General features: G+C 54.3%; 7 protein-coding genes across 7 annotated transcripts; 3 read left to right on the plus strand and 4 right to left on the minus strand.

Moving 5' to 3' along the window:
* Positions 1 to 137: 137 nt before the first annotated feature.
* On the minus strand, positions 138 to 678 carry BO82DRAFT_385302 (Rpo12/RPC10 RNA polymerase subunit family protein; the record flags this gene model as incomplete). Its single annotated transcript, XM_025638167.1, has 2 exons — positions 267 to 678; positions 138 to 162 (listed from the first exon to the last, which is right to left on the minus strand). Exons 1-2 carry the CDS (start codon positions 485 to 487, stop codon positions 138 to 140), a joined length of 246 nt encoding a protein of 81 aa, XP_025489473.1. The 5' UTR covers positions 488 to 678.
* Positions 679 to 771: 93 nt separating this feature from the next.
* On the minus strand, positions 772 to 2,941 carry nar1 (iron-sulfur cluster assembly protein NAR1). The gene is made up of 2 exons (XM_025635791.1): positions 2,625 to 2,941; positions 772 to 2,547 (listed from the first exon to the last, which is right to left on the minus strand). Exons 1-2 carry the CDS (start codon positions 2,730 to 2,732, stop codon positions 901 to 903), a joined length of 1,755 nt encoding a protein of 584 aa, XP_025489474.1. The 5' UTR covers positions 2,733 to 2,941; the 3' UTR covers positions 772 to 900.
* A 160-nt stretch (positions 2,942 to 3,101) lies between these two features.
* BO82DRAFT_137377 (uncharacterized protein) lies at positions 3,102 to 4,265 on the plus strand. Its single transcript, XM_025630036.1, has one exon. The coding sequence runs from the start codon at positions 3,235 to 3,237 to the stop codon at positions 4,159 to 4,161; it is 927 nt and encodes a 308-aa protein (XP_025489475.1). The 5' UTR covers positions 3,102 to 3,234; the 3' UTR covers positions 4,162 to 4,265.
* A 22-nt stretch (positions 4,266 to 4,287) lies between these two features.
* On the minus strand, positions 4,288 to 5,453 carry BO82DRAFT_289307 (putative formamidopyrimidine-DNA glycosylase; the record flags this gene model as incomplete). The annotated part of the gene is made up of 2 exons (XM_025631648.1): positions 4,288 to 4,804; positions 4,861 to 5,453. 2 exons carry the CDS (start codon positions 5,451 to 5,453, stop codon positions 4,288 to 4,290), a joined length of 1,110 nt encoding a protein of 369 aa, XP_025489476.1.
* A 241-nt stretch (positions 5,454 to 5,694) lies between these two features.
* On the plus strand, positions 5,695 to 6,832 carry BO82DRAFT_315661 (MIX23 family protein). The gene is made up of 2 exons (XM_025632544.1): positions 5,695 to 6,073; positions 6,150 to 6,832. The coding sequence occupies exons 1-2, from the start codon at positions 6,001 to 6,003 to the stop codon at positions 6,674 to 6,676; spliced, it is 600 nt and encodes a 199-aa protein (XP_025489477.1). The 5' UTR covers positions 5,695 to 6,000; the 3' UTR covers positions 6,677 to 6,832.
* Positions 6,833 to 7,222: 390 nt separating this feature from the next.
* Positions 7,223 to 10,234, plus strand: BO82DRAFT_356648 (peptide alpha-N-acetyltransferase complex A subunit NAT1). Its single transcript, XM_025635792.1, has 3 exons — positions 7,223 to 7,382; positions 7,495 to 9,453; positions 9,512 to 10,234. Exons 1-3 carry the CDS (start codon positions 7,301 to 7,303, stop codon positions 9,973 to 9,975), a joined length of 2,505 nt encoding a protein of 834 aa, XP_025489478.1. The 5' UTR covers positions 7,223 to 7,300; the 3' UTR covers positions 9,976 to 10,234.
* A 159-nt stretch (positions 10,235 to 10,393) lies between these two features.
* BO82DRAFT_394049 (Tim22-complex subunit TIM54) lies at positions 10,394 to 12,388 on the minus strand. Its single transcript, XM_025638710.1, has 2 exons — positions 12,177 to 12,388; positions 10,394 to 12,106 (listed from the first exon to the last, which is right to left on the minus strand). Exons 1-2 carry the CDS (start codon positions 12,280 to 12,282, stop codon positions 10,788 to 10,790), a joined length of 1,425 nt encoding a protein of 474 aa, XP_025489479.1. The 5' UTR covers positions 12,283 to 12,388; the 3' UTR covers positions 10,394 to 10,787.
* Positions 12,389 to 13,137: the final 749 nt, after the last annotated feature.

Genomic DNA, 13,137 nt, shown 5'->3' on the forward strand with positions numbered 1-13,137 from the left:
GCAGCAACCCCTCCGCCCTCGTCCTCCTCCCCATCTCCCTTTTCAGGTCCCCATGAATCTGCTTCCCCCCCCCCCCCCCCATCATTCCCAAAAATCCCTCCCAACAACCCAAGTAACATCAACTCAATATCCCACAATCACCGCGCCTCAAACTGCACCATTCTATAGCCAGAAAACCCCAGAGTCAGCAAGATTATCCTTCACGCCCAACCCCGGGGCCGGGGCCGGAGCCGGAGCCCCAAAGGGAAAAACAAGACAAAACAAACCTCTTCGTCCGCTCCTTATACAAAACACGGTGTCCGCACTCCTTGCACCGGATCTGGTCGCCGCGCTTCAGCGACACCCGCGAGTTGCACTCGCCGCACAGGTAGGCGACCATGGGCCCATCGAGGGAGCCCGCCGCGCCGCCCGCCCCGGAGTCAGCGCCGCCGAAGGCGCTCTGGGAGCCGCCGAGGTTGGAGGGGACTTGGTAGGCTTCGCGGGACATTATGTTTCTTTCGTGGGAGGTTTTCGGTGAGAGTTGTGGCGTGGATGGAGGTGGGAGGTTCGCGATGGGCTGGTGGATGGCTCTGGAATTATCGCGGGAGCTTTTTTGCGGCGCGGAAAGGATAGAAGGATCTGGAGTGGTTAGTCAGCGTTGTTGGTTATCGGGGTGGTGGCCCGGCTAGCTTGTTGGGGTAGGCGGTGGGTCGATGCGGTCTATATACTATCAGTATACTGACAATATAGTAGAAGAGGATCTAAGCAACTTCGAAGGCAAAAACAGTGTTTGACCAAGTTGAAATCGTTTAACTATTTATTTATCTGTATCCGTAGCTATGCAGATGCAGTCCTAATGCAACCGTATGGAATCATATATGCAAACATCACAGGGTATATGTCGTCATCGAATGTAAGAAATCACCAACCACCACCGATCTTCCCAGCCAATTCAACCACACGAGCGGCATCCGGTGGTCCCTGGGGCTTGCCCACGTCGCTCTCAACCTCCCGATATGTCGTATAAGCCAGCTTTGAAAGCGGCACGCCCATGAAGGTAGCCCAATGGTTCAGGGCGTTATGCACCCTGGCCTCTTGTTCCGCAAGAGACAGGGGCTGTGACTGAGGGTTGACCTCACCCTCCGAGTCCGACTCGGCAGAGTAGTATGCCTCGTCCACACGAGCGAGCCATGCGCGCTGTTCATGCGGGGAGGGCTTCGGTGCCTCCCCTGAAGTCTCAGTCTGTGCGCTTCTCGCATCTCTGGCGTCTTCAATGCGGATTTGTCCTCCGCCGTTAGTGCAGCCCCCAGGGCATGCCATGACTTCCACGTATGCATAGTCCGAGCCCAATCCACCTGATGCAGCATTTCGTCCCATCGGCTGCCGTCTGCTTCCTCCCATCGCCCCATTTGCTGTCCGCGCACCGGGGAGTCGAGATACTCGCGCTGGCTTGAGTTTACGGACAAGATTCTGGATGTTCCTGAAACCGTAGTAACGGGCAGCCTTCATGATGGGCTGGCGTTCGGGCGACATCAAAAAGTACTCCACGACGTCCGCATTCCTTCCTCGTTGAATCTCAATCTCGCTACCTGGATTTCGTGATTGAAAGTATTTGAGGACGTGATAGAGGTAGCCTCCAGAGGTACCTGTCGTAGAATTCTGGGCAGAGTTACCCTCAGAGAAAAGGAAGTCATTCAATACTGAGTCGGGGAATTGCGGCTGAGACGTTGGCTTCAAAGGCAGACTGGGCAACGAAATGCCTCTGGAAGACGCCAATGAAAGAAGCTCGCGCGTGGTGATGACGCAGTCAACGTCGCGAACTGGCGTGGTAGACTCAGCAGAGGAAGGAAACCAAGCTGCATCTGTGAGTTCTTCTCTGCTGGCCTCCAGCTTCTTATCAAAGCACGGCATTATAGCCAGATGCCAGATGCGAGAAGTGGGGATTCCCAAGGACTTGCTAAGCACTGTTTTCAGAAATGTTCCGGTGAGTGCCTGGGGAGACTTGAGACGCGACAAGTGAGGAAGAATGAAAGGATGCGTCTTTTCAGCGTAACAGATCCATCCTGGACATGCGGAAGACAAAATAGGGCGTTTCGGGAACGACGATCCAGTGGTGTCTGAGTTTGCAGCCAATGAGTCGCTGACCTCGTCCGCGGTGAGAGATAGAACGGCTTCCCTCATTACGTTGGTGTCGACTACCCATGTGAAACCGCTGTTCTTCGCTCCTCCAGCCCGTAAACCCTGCGGACCACTCAAGAATTGGTGAATCATGTTATCTGCATCCTTCTCTGCTATTCCGTAGGTTGCCGCCAAGCTCGCCCTCACTTGTGGACTGACACTCGCAACGAATATTCGACTCTCGCCATCATGAGCGTCATCGCCACTTAGCGATAGTTCGGGATATGTATCGAGGGTGTTGAGGACCTCGGCGTGTGACTGCAGCGAGATAAGCACTGCTTCGGCGGATGTGACACATCCAGAGCAGGCGAGACAGTCTGTCAAAGATATCTGAGCCGGAGGGAGGTTCTCGGGCTCAACCTTGTCTTCTTTGGTCACTTCATAAGGATTCTATACAATTAGAAATTAGAGGCTTATCATTGGACAGAGCGGGGTCGAGGAGGAAAGGAGTTGCTCGGCGCACGTACGTCTGAATTGGATTCCTCCTTCTTTGGGAGGGTTTCGACTGGCTTAATACAGGCGACACCAGGGGAAATAAAATCGTTGAGGTCGTCTGCAGAGAGAATTGCACTCATTGTGGCAGACGCCGGAGGCCGACACAGTAGACTGGGATTGATAAAGGGATCCGCAGCTCGCGAGTTCCAGGTGAAAGCTTCGTGGATTGAGTCTGAGGTCACAAAAAGGCACGCAGTAGGCCTGTTGTAAGCAGAGAAAGAAAGTTATCTTGAAATGATCAGAGTTGCTGAGAAGAGAACTCGGATTGAAAGTAATTGTGATAGAATCAATGCTTTGTCATCGTGGCGACGGAACCGCCTTTGAAAGGCGGATGAGATTGAAGTGGTTGCCCCGCGATCGGCGATGATAAGCCCACCGCCTGCTCCTTTGGCCTAATCTTATCGCGTCCCTGATCGTTCTGCCGGCCCACCAAACACGAGGCACCAACCGCCGGAATGCGCTTTCCTTGCTGCCTAGGAGCCTGATTTTATGATACATAGGACACATTCACACAGAGTAGTCTTCAATTCATTTGTCTGATCCCATTAAAGCTTCACAGAGCCGTCAGACTGCAATCCTTGAATGGCTTCGAACCTAATTACTGATTATTTCCGGCCGATGAGCGGACGGCGGAAGCGGCCGCAAGCAGGAGCACAACAATCGTGGCGAGGCCGAAGAGAGAAACTCAGATTGGTCGCAGAAGAAACAAACGCATTGCTCCCAAGAATTTTGTCTACACGGCCCGAGTCACCTCCTATCGGGCAAATATGTCACGGCTTCAAATATGAAGCTCTTGATCCTAGATTCAGCCCGAGGCTGGCGACCCAAGTGGAAATACTGCTCGGTGATACTTTCGATATTGCTACTAGACTGGGACCTTCTCTATACCCCTACAATCAAAACAACGCGGAGCACGTTTGTATTCTCAATATGGCCAACGCAAAAAAGCCTGGCGGCGGATGGCTCAACGGAGCCCTTGCCCAAGAAGAGGCACTCTGCTACCGGAGCAGCTTAAGCTCAACACTCAAACGTTGTTATTACCCTTTACAGTTCCTCGGCGCTATTTATTCACCGTCTGTCCTCATCTTCCGAGAGAGCATTGACCAAGGCCATGAGCTGATGGACCAGGAGAAACCCGATCTTTTCCCGGTGGTGAGCGTGATTAGCGTGGCTGCTATTCAGGATCCAGAAATAGACCACCAACACGACCCGCCGAGGTACAAAAGCCCGCGCGATCGCGAGGGTATGAAGAGGAAAATGAGGTTAATTCTTCGAATCGCTGCGTATAAGAAACACCGCAGGCTTGTTCTAGGGGCATTGGGTTGCGGAGCCTTTGGAAACCCGAACGCCGAAGTTGCTGATTGCTGGGCCGAGGTCTTGCGGGAGAAAGAGTTCCAAGGCTGGTGGGAGAAGATCGTCTTCGCGATCCTAGACGATGCAAAGAAAATTGCGCAGGGTAACGGGAATTTCGATGTCTTCAGAGACAAGCTTCATGGGATGACAATATGAGCATTGACGCAGCAAGAAATTGAGCCCGAAGGTATAACATGTCCTCGTCGATTCTCATCTTGAATCGTCACAGTATAGTTATATTTGACAAGGTGGCGACGATAAAAAGACAGACCACACATGGAATCACTTCCTCACCCTTGTTGAGCGCCGTCTGGTTGTAGCTGTTGATTCCGACGGCTTGGATTCTTCCTCATCTTCGGTTTTGATGGCTTTTTTGTTCTCTCTCTTGAAGCTAGCTTTTCTCGGCTTGGATTCGTCTTCGCTCACTGGTGCTTCATCCTCTTTCTTCACGACAGGGTCCCTCTTTCGCTTCGAGTTGCTGCCGCTATCGCTGCCAACTTCTTTTGCCACTGGACCAGTCTTCTTCTGTACGCTGGGAACCACAGCACTTGTTCTACCGCCCACGGTAAGGAAAGTGATCTTCTCTCCGTTGGGCAGGACAGATGGGACGTTCTTCTTGCCCTTACTCCATCGATGCTTGAACAGCCAATGCTCCGGAAACTTCTCGGAGTCGGCTAGCAGTTCCACTGATGTCGAGCAGACATAGTGCATAGCGGTGTGGAGCTCCTTGATCTGGTCATCATTCAGGGTGTTGCTATACTGCTCTGGGTGTATCTTTGCGTGATACAAGATTTCATCACTAGAGCTAGTTTAGCGATCGAATCTACTTAGGAGCTAGAAGGACAATGAACATACCCCATCCAGTTCCCAATTCCGCTAATATTCGCCTGATCGAGCAGAAGGGCTTTGACGGGAACCTTCTTGCTCCTGAGCTTCTTTGTAAGCCACTCCTCCGTGACAGTATCTTTATCAGCGACCGGATCCGGACCATTTTCTTGCAATGGGCTATGCTTGCGAATCTCCTCGGCAGGACAATCAACGAGCCGTACGCGAGCAAGCCGACGAGGATCTACGAAGGCCGCCTCTGTCTTCGGATCACCGTCGGTTTCCAACAAGAATTTCCAGTACTTGGGCGGCCATTCTTTGTCCTCTGGTTTGTTGGTACGATAGTAGTATGTGTCGGCATCACGGATCTTAAGCCAGCCAGCCATGCCAAAATGCATCACCGCATGGGGCGGCGTCGACATGGTGATCCAGAAATACTTGCCCTGCTGTCCGGCGCCAACGACCTTCTTTCCTTCCATTGCCTTCTGAAACTCGGCGGCAGTAGTTCCAACCTTGCCGTAGACAATGTCATCATGTTGCGCAGACACTTTCGTCAGAGTCTTGCCGACCAGATGGTGGCGTATGAAGTGGACGATGCGCGAAACCTCCGCTAGCTCAGGCATTGTGTGTCAACGGATTGGGCCGATGCAGGATTTCGAAATTACGTGGTAGATACTGATCAAGCTTTGGAGGGGATTTTCCGGACTGAAAGTGAATTGCATTAGTTTGTCTGGAAGAAATCCCTCGTCAGGCGAGTGTTGCAGCAACGCGCGTCAAGGAATCACGTAGTCCCGTGATTCGAGATTGCTAACCGGTTCCGGCAGTAAGCTGCTTGTGCTGATGGTCTGGACGGCATGCGGGCCGGCCCTCATGCGCATTATTCCCACTTCATCGCTTCAGGTCCTGGCTTATTCTCACGGACATCTGCTCCCAAATACGCTTTGAATTACTATCGAATTATCGCCAAGGGTGCTTGCAACTACTGAAAGTGCTTCCTCGGCTTTCAACTCAGGTACAGCGATACTCTCTTCTCGCTAATCGACTCGCCGCCAACAGACGGGATTGCCACCGACAGCCGCCTTGACCGCATTCCCAACCTACAAAGTGGATTTATTCTGGGCTGAGAAACGTGCGTCGGACGGGGAGGCTGGGAAAGCAGAGGGTCAGAAAATGCCTCACCAAACTTCAACCGCGGCCCCTGCGTTAAGCCCCAAGTTCTGTTTCAATGAAAGGGCACTCCGAGGTATGTAGACTTCCGTCGCCACCAAAGCGTGCAATGGCACAAACAAGCGCTGACGACGGTTTCCACGGGTAACTAGAATTTCTGCGCCTCTCACGATCGACGATCGACGACTCGATCACGCAGAATCTCAATGCATTGTATACTCCGGCGCGGGACGGTTTCGACCCCTCCTCAACGGCCGCCCGCCAGATAGACTCCACGGCGGAGCGAACAATCGACCCGACAGCCTGCGAAGGCTTCAAGAATAAAGTGTTGTTCCCGTCATGGCAGGCGCGGTCAGATGTGCTCAGTTATTGCGCTGGTGTGGCAACGAGCCCTGACCCGGAAGATCCGGACCTTCTCCTGCGGGAAGTCGAGTCGGCCAAGGACCGCGAGCGAGTGGTCGACGAAAGACTCGATCCTTACTCTGCGCGGTTCTTCCCTCGCGAACCACGCACGGAATCCCTGGCATACCTCGTTCGGTATCAAAGAAGCGTTGAAGATATCATTCGGGCGCGGACCTGGGGCCTTGTGACGGAGCGGTGCGAAAGCTCGTCAGAGAGCTGGGAAGAAGCGCTGAACAAGTGGCGCGAAACCAAACAACAACCAGCGAAGGACTTGTAAGAATATTCTTGGTTTCAGGGTTGATGGAGTCTCGCTTGGGAGTCTTCTGCTTTGGAGGGTCGGGTCGATTCCGGCCAGCACAAGCGGTCATTTGACCATGTTCACTAGTTATGTATGTAAATGACCATGTAACAATAGCATTCAACGGCGTTCTTCACTCTTATAGCTTTCTCTCAATTCAATGAACCGAGCACAGTGAATGGACAGGGCTGTCTGTTCAGTGTTGCATATGCATGCAAGCGCCGCTTCGGATAAACATTTTGACTATTACCGGGCAAGTCTCGAGGGAAGACGGGGGTCGGGAAAGAACTTTGTGAATGAATAGCTTATTTGTAGCGTTCTCAATAGGAATTGCTCGACTCAAAAAACCTCAGAGTGTCCATCGTTGTTTGCTGTTCTTCTTGAGATTTTCCCTGTAAAAAAGTTCTTGTTGTAGAAACGGCCAGAGCTTATCGCTGCCTAAGCAATCGTCATTTATCGAGTCCGTCCCTCTCTTTCTCTCTCTCTCACTCTCCCCTCCCCGCGCACGACCACCGCCCAGCTTCCGTCTTCCGCACACAGTCAGTCATCTGGCAAGTCCGCAAGTCTTTGCACTGCACCTTCCACCTGTCCCCCACACGCACCATGCCACAACCATTGAGCTCCAAGGATGCGGCCTTGTTCCGCCAAGTGGTCCGTCATTATGAAAACAAGCAACATAAGAAAGGTGCGTTCTGCAGAACCCCTCCAAAATGAACACGCCTGTTACTTTCGCAAGTGGGTAGGTAGCAAGCACTCAAGTGCAAAACAGCTAACGCAATGCTCGCATCGCACAACAGGCATCAAGACCGCCGAACAAATCCTGAAGAAGAACCCCAACCATGGCGATACCTTGGCGATGAAGGCTCTGATCATGAGCAACATGGGCCAGTTGGAGGAGGCTTTCGTGCTGGCCAAGGAGGCCCTCAAGAACGACATGAGGTCGCATATCTGCTGGCACGTCTACGGGCTGCTGTACCGTGCGGAGAAGAACTACGAGGAGGCGATCAAGGCATACCGCTTTGCCCTAAGGATCGAGCCCGAGTCGCAGCCCATCCAGCGGGATCTGGCGCTCCTCCAGATGCAGATGCGGGATTACCAGGGTTACATACAGAGCCGGACGACTATGCTGCAGGCCCGCCCCGGCTTCCGACAGAACTGGACCGCCCTGGCGATCGCACACCACCTCTCCGGCGATCTCGAGGAGGCCGAGAAGGTGCTCACGACGTACGAGGAGACGCTGAAGACCCCGCCGCCCACCTCCGACATGGAGCACTCCGAGGCCGTCCTGTACAAGAACACTATCATGGCCGAGGCCGGCAAGCTGGAGCAGGCATTGGAGCATCTGGAGAAGTTCGGTCGCAGATGTGCCGATGTGCAGGCTGTGCTGGAAATGAAGGCGGACTACCTCTTGCGCCTGGACCGCAAGGCCGAGGCTGATGCCGCATACACTACTCTTCTGGAGCGGAACCCCGAGAACTCGATCTACTACGATGCTTTGATCCGGGCCAAGGGTCTTTCCAAGGACGATACCAAGGCTTTGAAGGCCTTGTACGATTCCTGGGTGGAGAAGGCCCCCCGTGGTGACGCTGCTCGCCGGATCCCTCTGGACTTCCTCGAGGGAGACGACTTCAAGCAGGCTGCTGATGCCTATCTGCAGCGCTCGCTCAAGAAGGGCGTTCCTTCGCTTTTTGCCAACATCAAGGCCCTTTATACCAACGTGGCTAAGCGGGATACTGTTCAGGAGCTGGTTGAGGGTTACGTCTCGAGTCCTCAATCCAACGGTTCTGCTGAGGGTCAGGCCGATAGCGACAACACCGAATTTCTTTCTTCTTCCCACTACTTCCTCGCCCAGCACTACAACTACCACCTCAGCCGTGACTTGACCAAGGCGATGGAACATGTCGACAAGGCCATTGAGCTGTCGCCCAAGGCCGTGGAATACCAGATGACCAAGGCGCGGATCTGGAAACACCACGGCAACGTTGAGAAGGCTGCTGAGGAGATGGAGAAGGCCCGTCTGCTGGACGAGAAGGATCGCTATATCAACTCCAAGGCTGCCAAGTATCAGCTCCGCAACAACGACAACGAGAAGGGTCTTGACAACATGAGCAAGTTCACCCGGAACGAGGCTGTTGGAGGCGCTCTGGGCGATCTGCATGATATGCAGTGTGTGTGGTTCCTGACGGAGGATGGCGAGGCTTACCTGCGCCAGAAGAAGCTCGGCCTTGCTCTCAAGCGCTTCCACGCCGTCTACAACATCTTCGACACCTGGCAAGAAGATCAGTTCGACTTCCACAGCTTCTCGCTGCGGAAGGGCATGATCCGCGCGTACGTGGACATGGTCCGGTGGGAGGACCGCCTGCGCGAACACCCCTTCTACACCCGTGTGGCTTTCTCGGCCATCAAGTCATACCTGCTCCTGCACGACCAGCCGGATCTGGCCCACGGACCTATGGCTACCAACGGTGTCGGAGAGGACGAGAACGAGCGCAAGAAGGCCCTCAAGAAGGCCAAGAAGGAGCAGCAGCGCCTCGAGAAGCTGGAAGCCGAGAAGCGTGAGGCAAGAAAGGCGGCCAGCACCGGCAAGAGCACCGACGGAGACGTGAAGAAGGAGGACCCTGATCCGCTTGGCACCAAGCTGGTCGCGACTCAGGACCCGCTCAAGGAGGCGATGAAGTTCTTGACTCCCTTGTTGGAGCTCAGTCCCAGGAGCATCGAGGCTCAGACTCTTGGATTCGAGGTTTATCTCAGAAGAGGTATGTCATCGCCTTGCCATTTGCTATCCTCACGCCCACTAACCCTGCCTCTGTTTAGGTAAATACGCGCTCGCCCTCAAGTGCCTGACTGCCGCCCACTCGATCGACGCCGCCAACCCCACCCTCCACGTTCAAATCCTCCGATTCCGCAAAGCTCTGGACAACCTATCCGAGCCCCTTGCTGCTGAGGTGGCCGAGGCCGTCAACGCCGAATTCGAGGTCTTGCTCCCGAAATCGACGAACCTGGACGAGTGGAACGAGTCCTTCATTTCCACCCACAAGGACAGTGTCCCTCAAGTCCAGGCCGGTCTCACCAGCCGGCAGCTCCTGAAGCCCGACACCAAGTCGCAATGTGAACAAGAGCTTACCGCGACCCTTGATTCGAACGACATCACCATCGATACCGCCCTCACTGGCCTGGAGTTGCTGACCGCATGGGGCAGTGACCAGGCTGCCAAGACCGCCTACGCTCAGAAGGCCAGCAGCAAGTGGCCCGAGTCATCGGTGTTCCGTCTGGAGTAAGTGTGAAGTGAATTGAAAAATCGAAAATGCTTTGAGTTTGGATGGGTAGAACTCTGTAACACGATACCCGGCTCAACAGCCAGGGCTTGTTGTGTGTCATCTCTTAAGAACTGGATATCTACCTCCTTTTTGTTTCTGGTGATTAGCCTGGGTATAGCTATTGCAGTCGCGTGTTTGAAGTATACCTTGTATGCATGGGTATGGGAACCGTAGAACAATGAGGGGGGAGGGGCAATTGTAGCTAGACGTTATAAAAGAGCTTTCAATTCTTAAGGTGTGTATCACTAGGCTGATTGTTCGAGTTTTGTTATGGTAGCTTGTCTGCTCCAGCTGCATCTTTCAGACTACAAACTGATGTGGAGTGGTTACTCAAGCCGGTATTTGAGAACTGACCACGCTAGAAGCGGAGAGCCCATTCCCCTGGTATATTTTTTTTCGGACCCTGCAAAAGAATACACTATATTTACACCACAGGAAGCATCCACAATCAAAACACCTCTAGATTGAATAATATACACCTCTAAGACGACCAACAACGCAAAGAAGATAGAAATACAAACCAGAGCAGTGACGGTTCCGTTCCCATGCATAAAACCAAAACCAAAAACAAATGACATATCATATCAACAAGGCCGACAGCCCAAGATGGTGGGTGGTTGGCTGGGCTACCCGATCATCATCCACAGAAATAACATCTATATACTGTTTTCCCTCGCCTCGCCGTCTGTTCAAAATAAGAAAAAAAAGTCTAGACTGATATAGGGATCCCTTTTGCGTCGAAGAGCTCTTATACATTTGGAAAGAAAAGACTTCTACTCGCCATCCTCATTGTCGAGGTTTCCCAGAATCGGCCTCCGGCGGAGGGTGGCCTCGTCTTCGCCGTAGCCGTACTTCACCCACAGGCGCTGCCACACGGGCACGGGAGCGGGCCGCTCCTCGCCGCGGATGTATTCCTCGCCCGTGGCGATGCGGGTCGCCCGAGCTTCTTCCTCGGGGGAGACGGTGTACCGGTGCATGCGGGACGCGAGGCGCGGGTCCAGCACGATGGGGTCGAGCCACTCGCGCTCCTTGTCGGGGTTGGTCTCGTCCGTGCGGTGGACGGATTTGTGCCAGTCGCGTTCGGCGGCCGCGAGGATGGTTTGTTGTTCGGGGATGGGGTCAGAGGTTGTAGGGGCGGGTTCGGATGAGTCGGTTGTGGGGGCGGGGGTGGTTTCGGTGTAGGGGCGGCTGGAGGAGGCGAGGACGAGCGCCGCGACATCCCGGCCGACCTCGTCGGCTAGGTGGCGCCGGTTTAGGTAGCGGTAGATGCGGATCGGGGTGTTGAGGAAGCCCAGGAGGTGCGGGAAGGTGATGGGGACGGAGCCGTCGAGGGTGGCGGGGAGAGTCGGCGGGAGGGGTTGGAGGTCGTAGGCGCTGGTCGGGAGGTAAGTTGGGGTCGGACCGGTGGGTTTCTTCTTCTTCTCTTCTTCTTGCTTCTTCTCTTCGGTGGGTGTGTCTTCTTGCTTCTCGGGGGTTTCGGGGGCACCGTCTTCGGGCACGGGGGAGGAGGGTGGTTGGGGTTCGTCTTCGGTGGGTGCAGGGGGAGGCGGGTCGAGAGGGCCGAGCCAGCCCTCGTGCAGACCCCGGATGTACTCCTTCCAAGTGTGTCGGCCGATCACCAGGTCGCCCTTGGGGCCCGGTTCGTCCGTGATGCCCAGGTGCGTGCGCGTGTCGTAGACGACGCCCTCGACGCTGGGCTCCTCGACGACGGAACTGGGCTCGCCCGCGCGGCGTCGCGTCTTGCGGATCTGCTCAGCCAGGCCTGCGCGCACCTCGCCCTCGCGGCGGCCCTCAATGACCTGGTAGTCGACCGCCGCCGCGACGAGGATCGGCTTGACGTATTCCTTGAAGTGGTCGCGCGCGACCCGGAGCCCGTCCCCGGGCGGCGCGGCCAGGAAGACGGTGATCTTGCGACGCATCTGCTCCACGGGCAGCGTCTCCTTGGACAGGTGCGCCACCAGGTCACACCATTTCTGCTGGGCGCGGCGTTTCTCTCGACGGTCGTAGATCAGGGCCGCGGTGAAAGAGCCGGTGATGGTCCAGAAGATCATCCAGTTCCGGGAGGGGAGGCGGAATTTGATGTTCGGGAGGCCTGGCAGTCCGTTTATTAGTTTGTGAGGGTTGCATACGAAGAGCTTATGGAGAAGGTGCGAGTGCCATACCCATCATCCTAAAGGCAGGGTTGGCAGGCTTCGAGGCGGGCTTTGAGGCCGCGGGCTGAGCCGGGGCTGCAGTCTCCGCAGGTTTGGGGTTGGAGGAGTCTGCCATGATGGTCGAAATAGTCGACTGTCCGGAAAGGTCCTCGGGGTATACTGGACGGAGGAGTGAACACAGAGGAAGATCAACTTCCTCGTAATTAAGTGGTGATTCCCGAGGTCAAGAATCTACTACTATGGCGGAGGACCGAAAAAGTTCGGGGATGAACGCTACAGCTCCGTCGGATCCACGTTGATCCGTCCGGGGGGCGAGAGTATACTATACTCATGTTTGTATGCACACATTCATAGTGCTCGGTAAACAATGATATTCTTAATTTTAGGTAGCTATAACTTTCATACCTGATTATATACTGGACAACCTCATTGTTGGTTGCAACCGTCTGATAAATATCCTCCATCTACCTTTGCGAGCATAGCAGACGCCATTACGGTGATGTACTAGGAGCATTGTATAGTCCCGTGATCGGAAAGACCCTGGAAGGCAGAAACACTCAATCTCTGATGGAGACTAAGACTAATTACTGGGTGATCGGAGGATCAGAGTCTTCGCCTGATAGGGATAGTGAAACCACACGACTGGAGACCCTGGCATGCCGTAGCGAGGGAGTCTGGCCTCTTTATGTCCTGGTGATGGATGGATGCTCCAGATTGTTTCAGATCGATCCAGTCCTCTTTTGGATGCTGTGGTTGCTTGCAAGCCTCAATTCTATTGGGTTGGGCTTACTCTAGGATTGTAAAGGATAATGTGACCTGTCTGTTCGACAACAGTCGGAAATGTTTCATCTCTTCCACGTTATCAATCATGAAACACCAATATCAATGTTGGTGGTGGAGGTGGTGGTGGACAGTGTCAAAAGGCAAGAGTCGCCTCCTGAGACTGTACAGTACAGTTTACTCAAGAGCC

The sequence above is a fragment of the Aspergillus uvarum genome, assembly GCF_003184745.1.
Source record: "Aspergillus uvarum CBS 121591 unplaced genomic scaffold BO82scaffold_48, whole genome shotgun sequence".
Taxonomy (NCBI): domain Eukaryota; kingdom Fungi; phylum Ascomycota; class Eurotiomycetes; order Eurotiales; family Aspergillaceae; genus Aspergillus; species Aspergillus uvarum.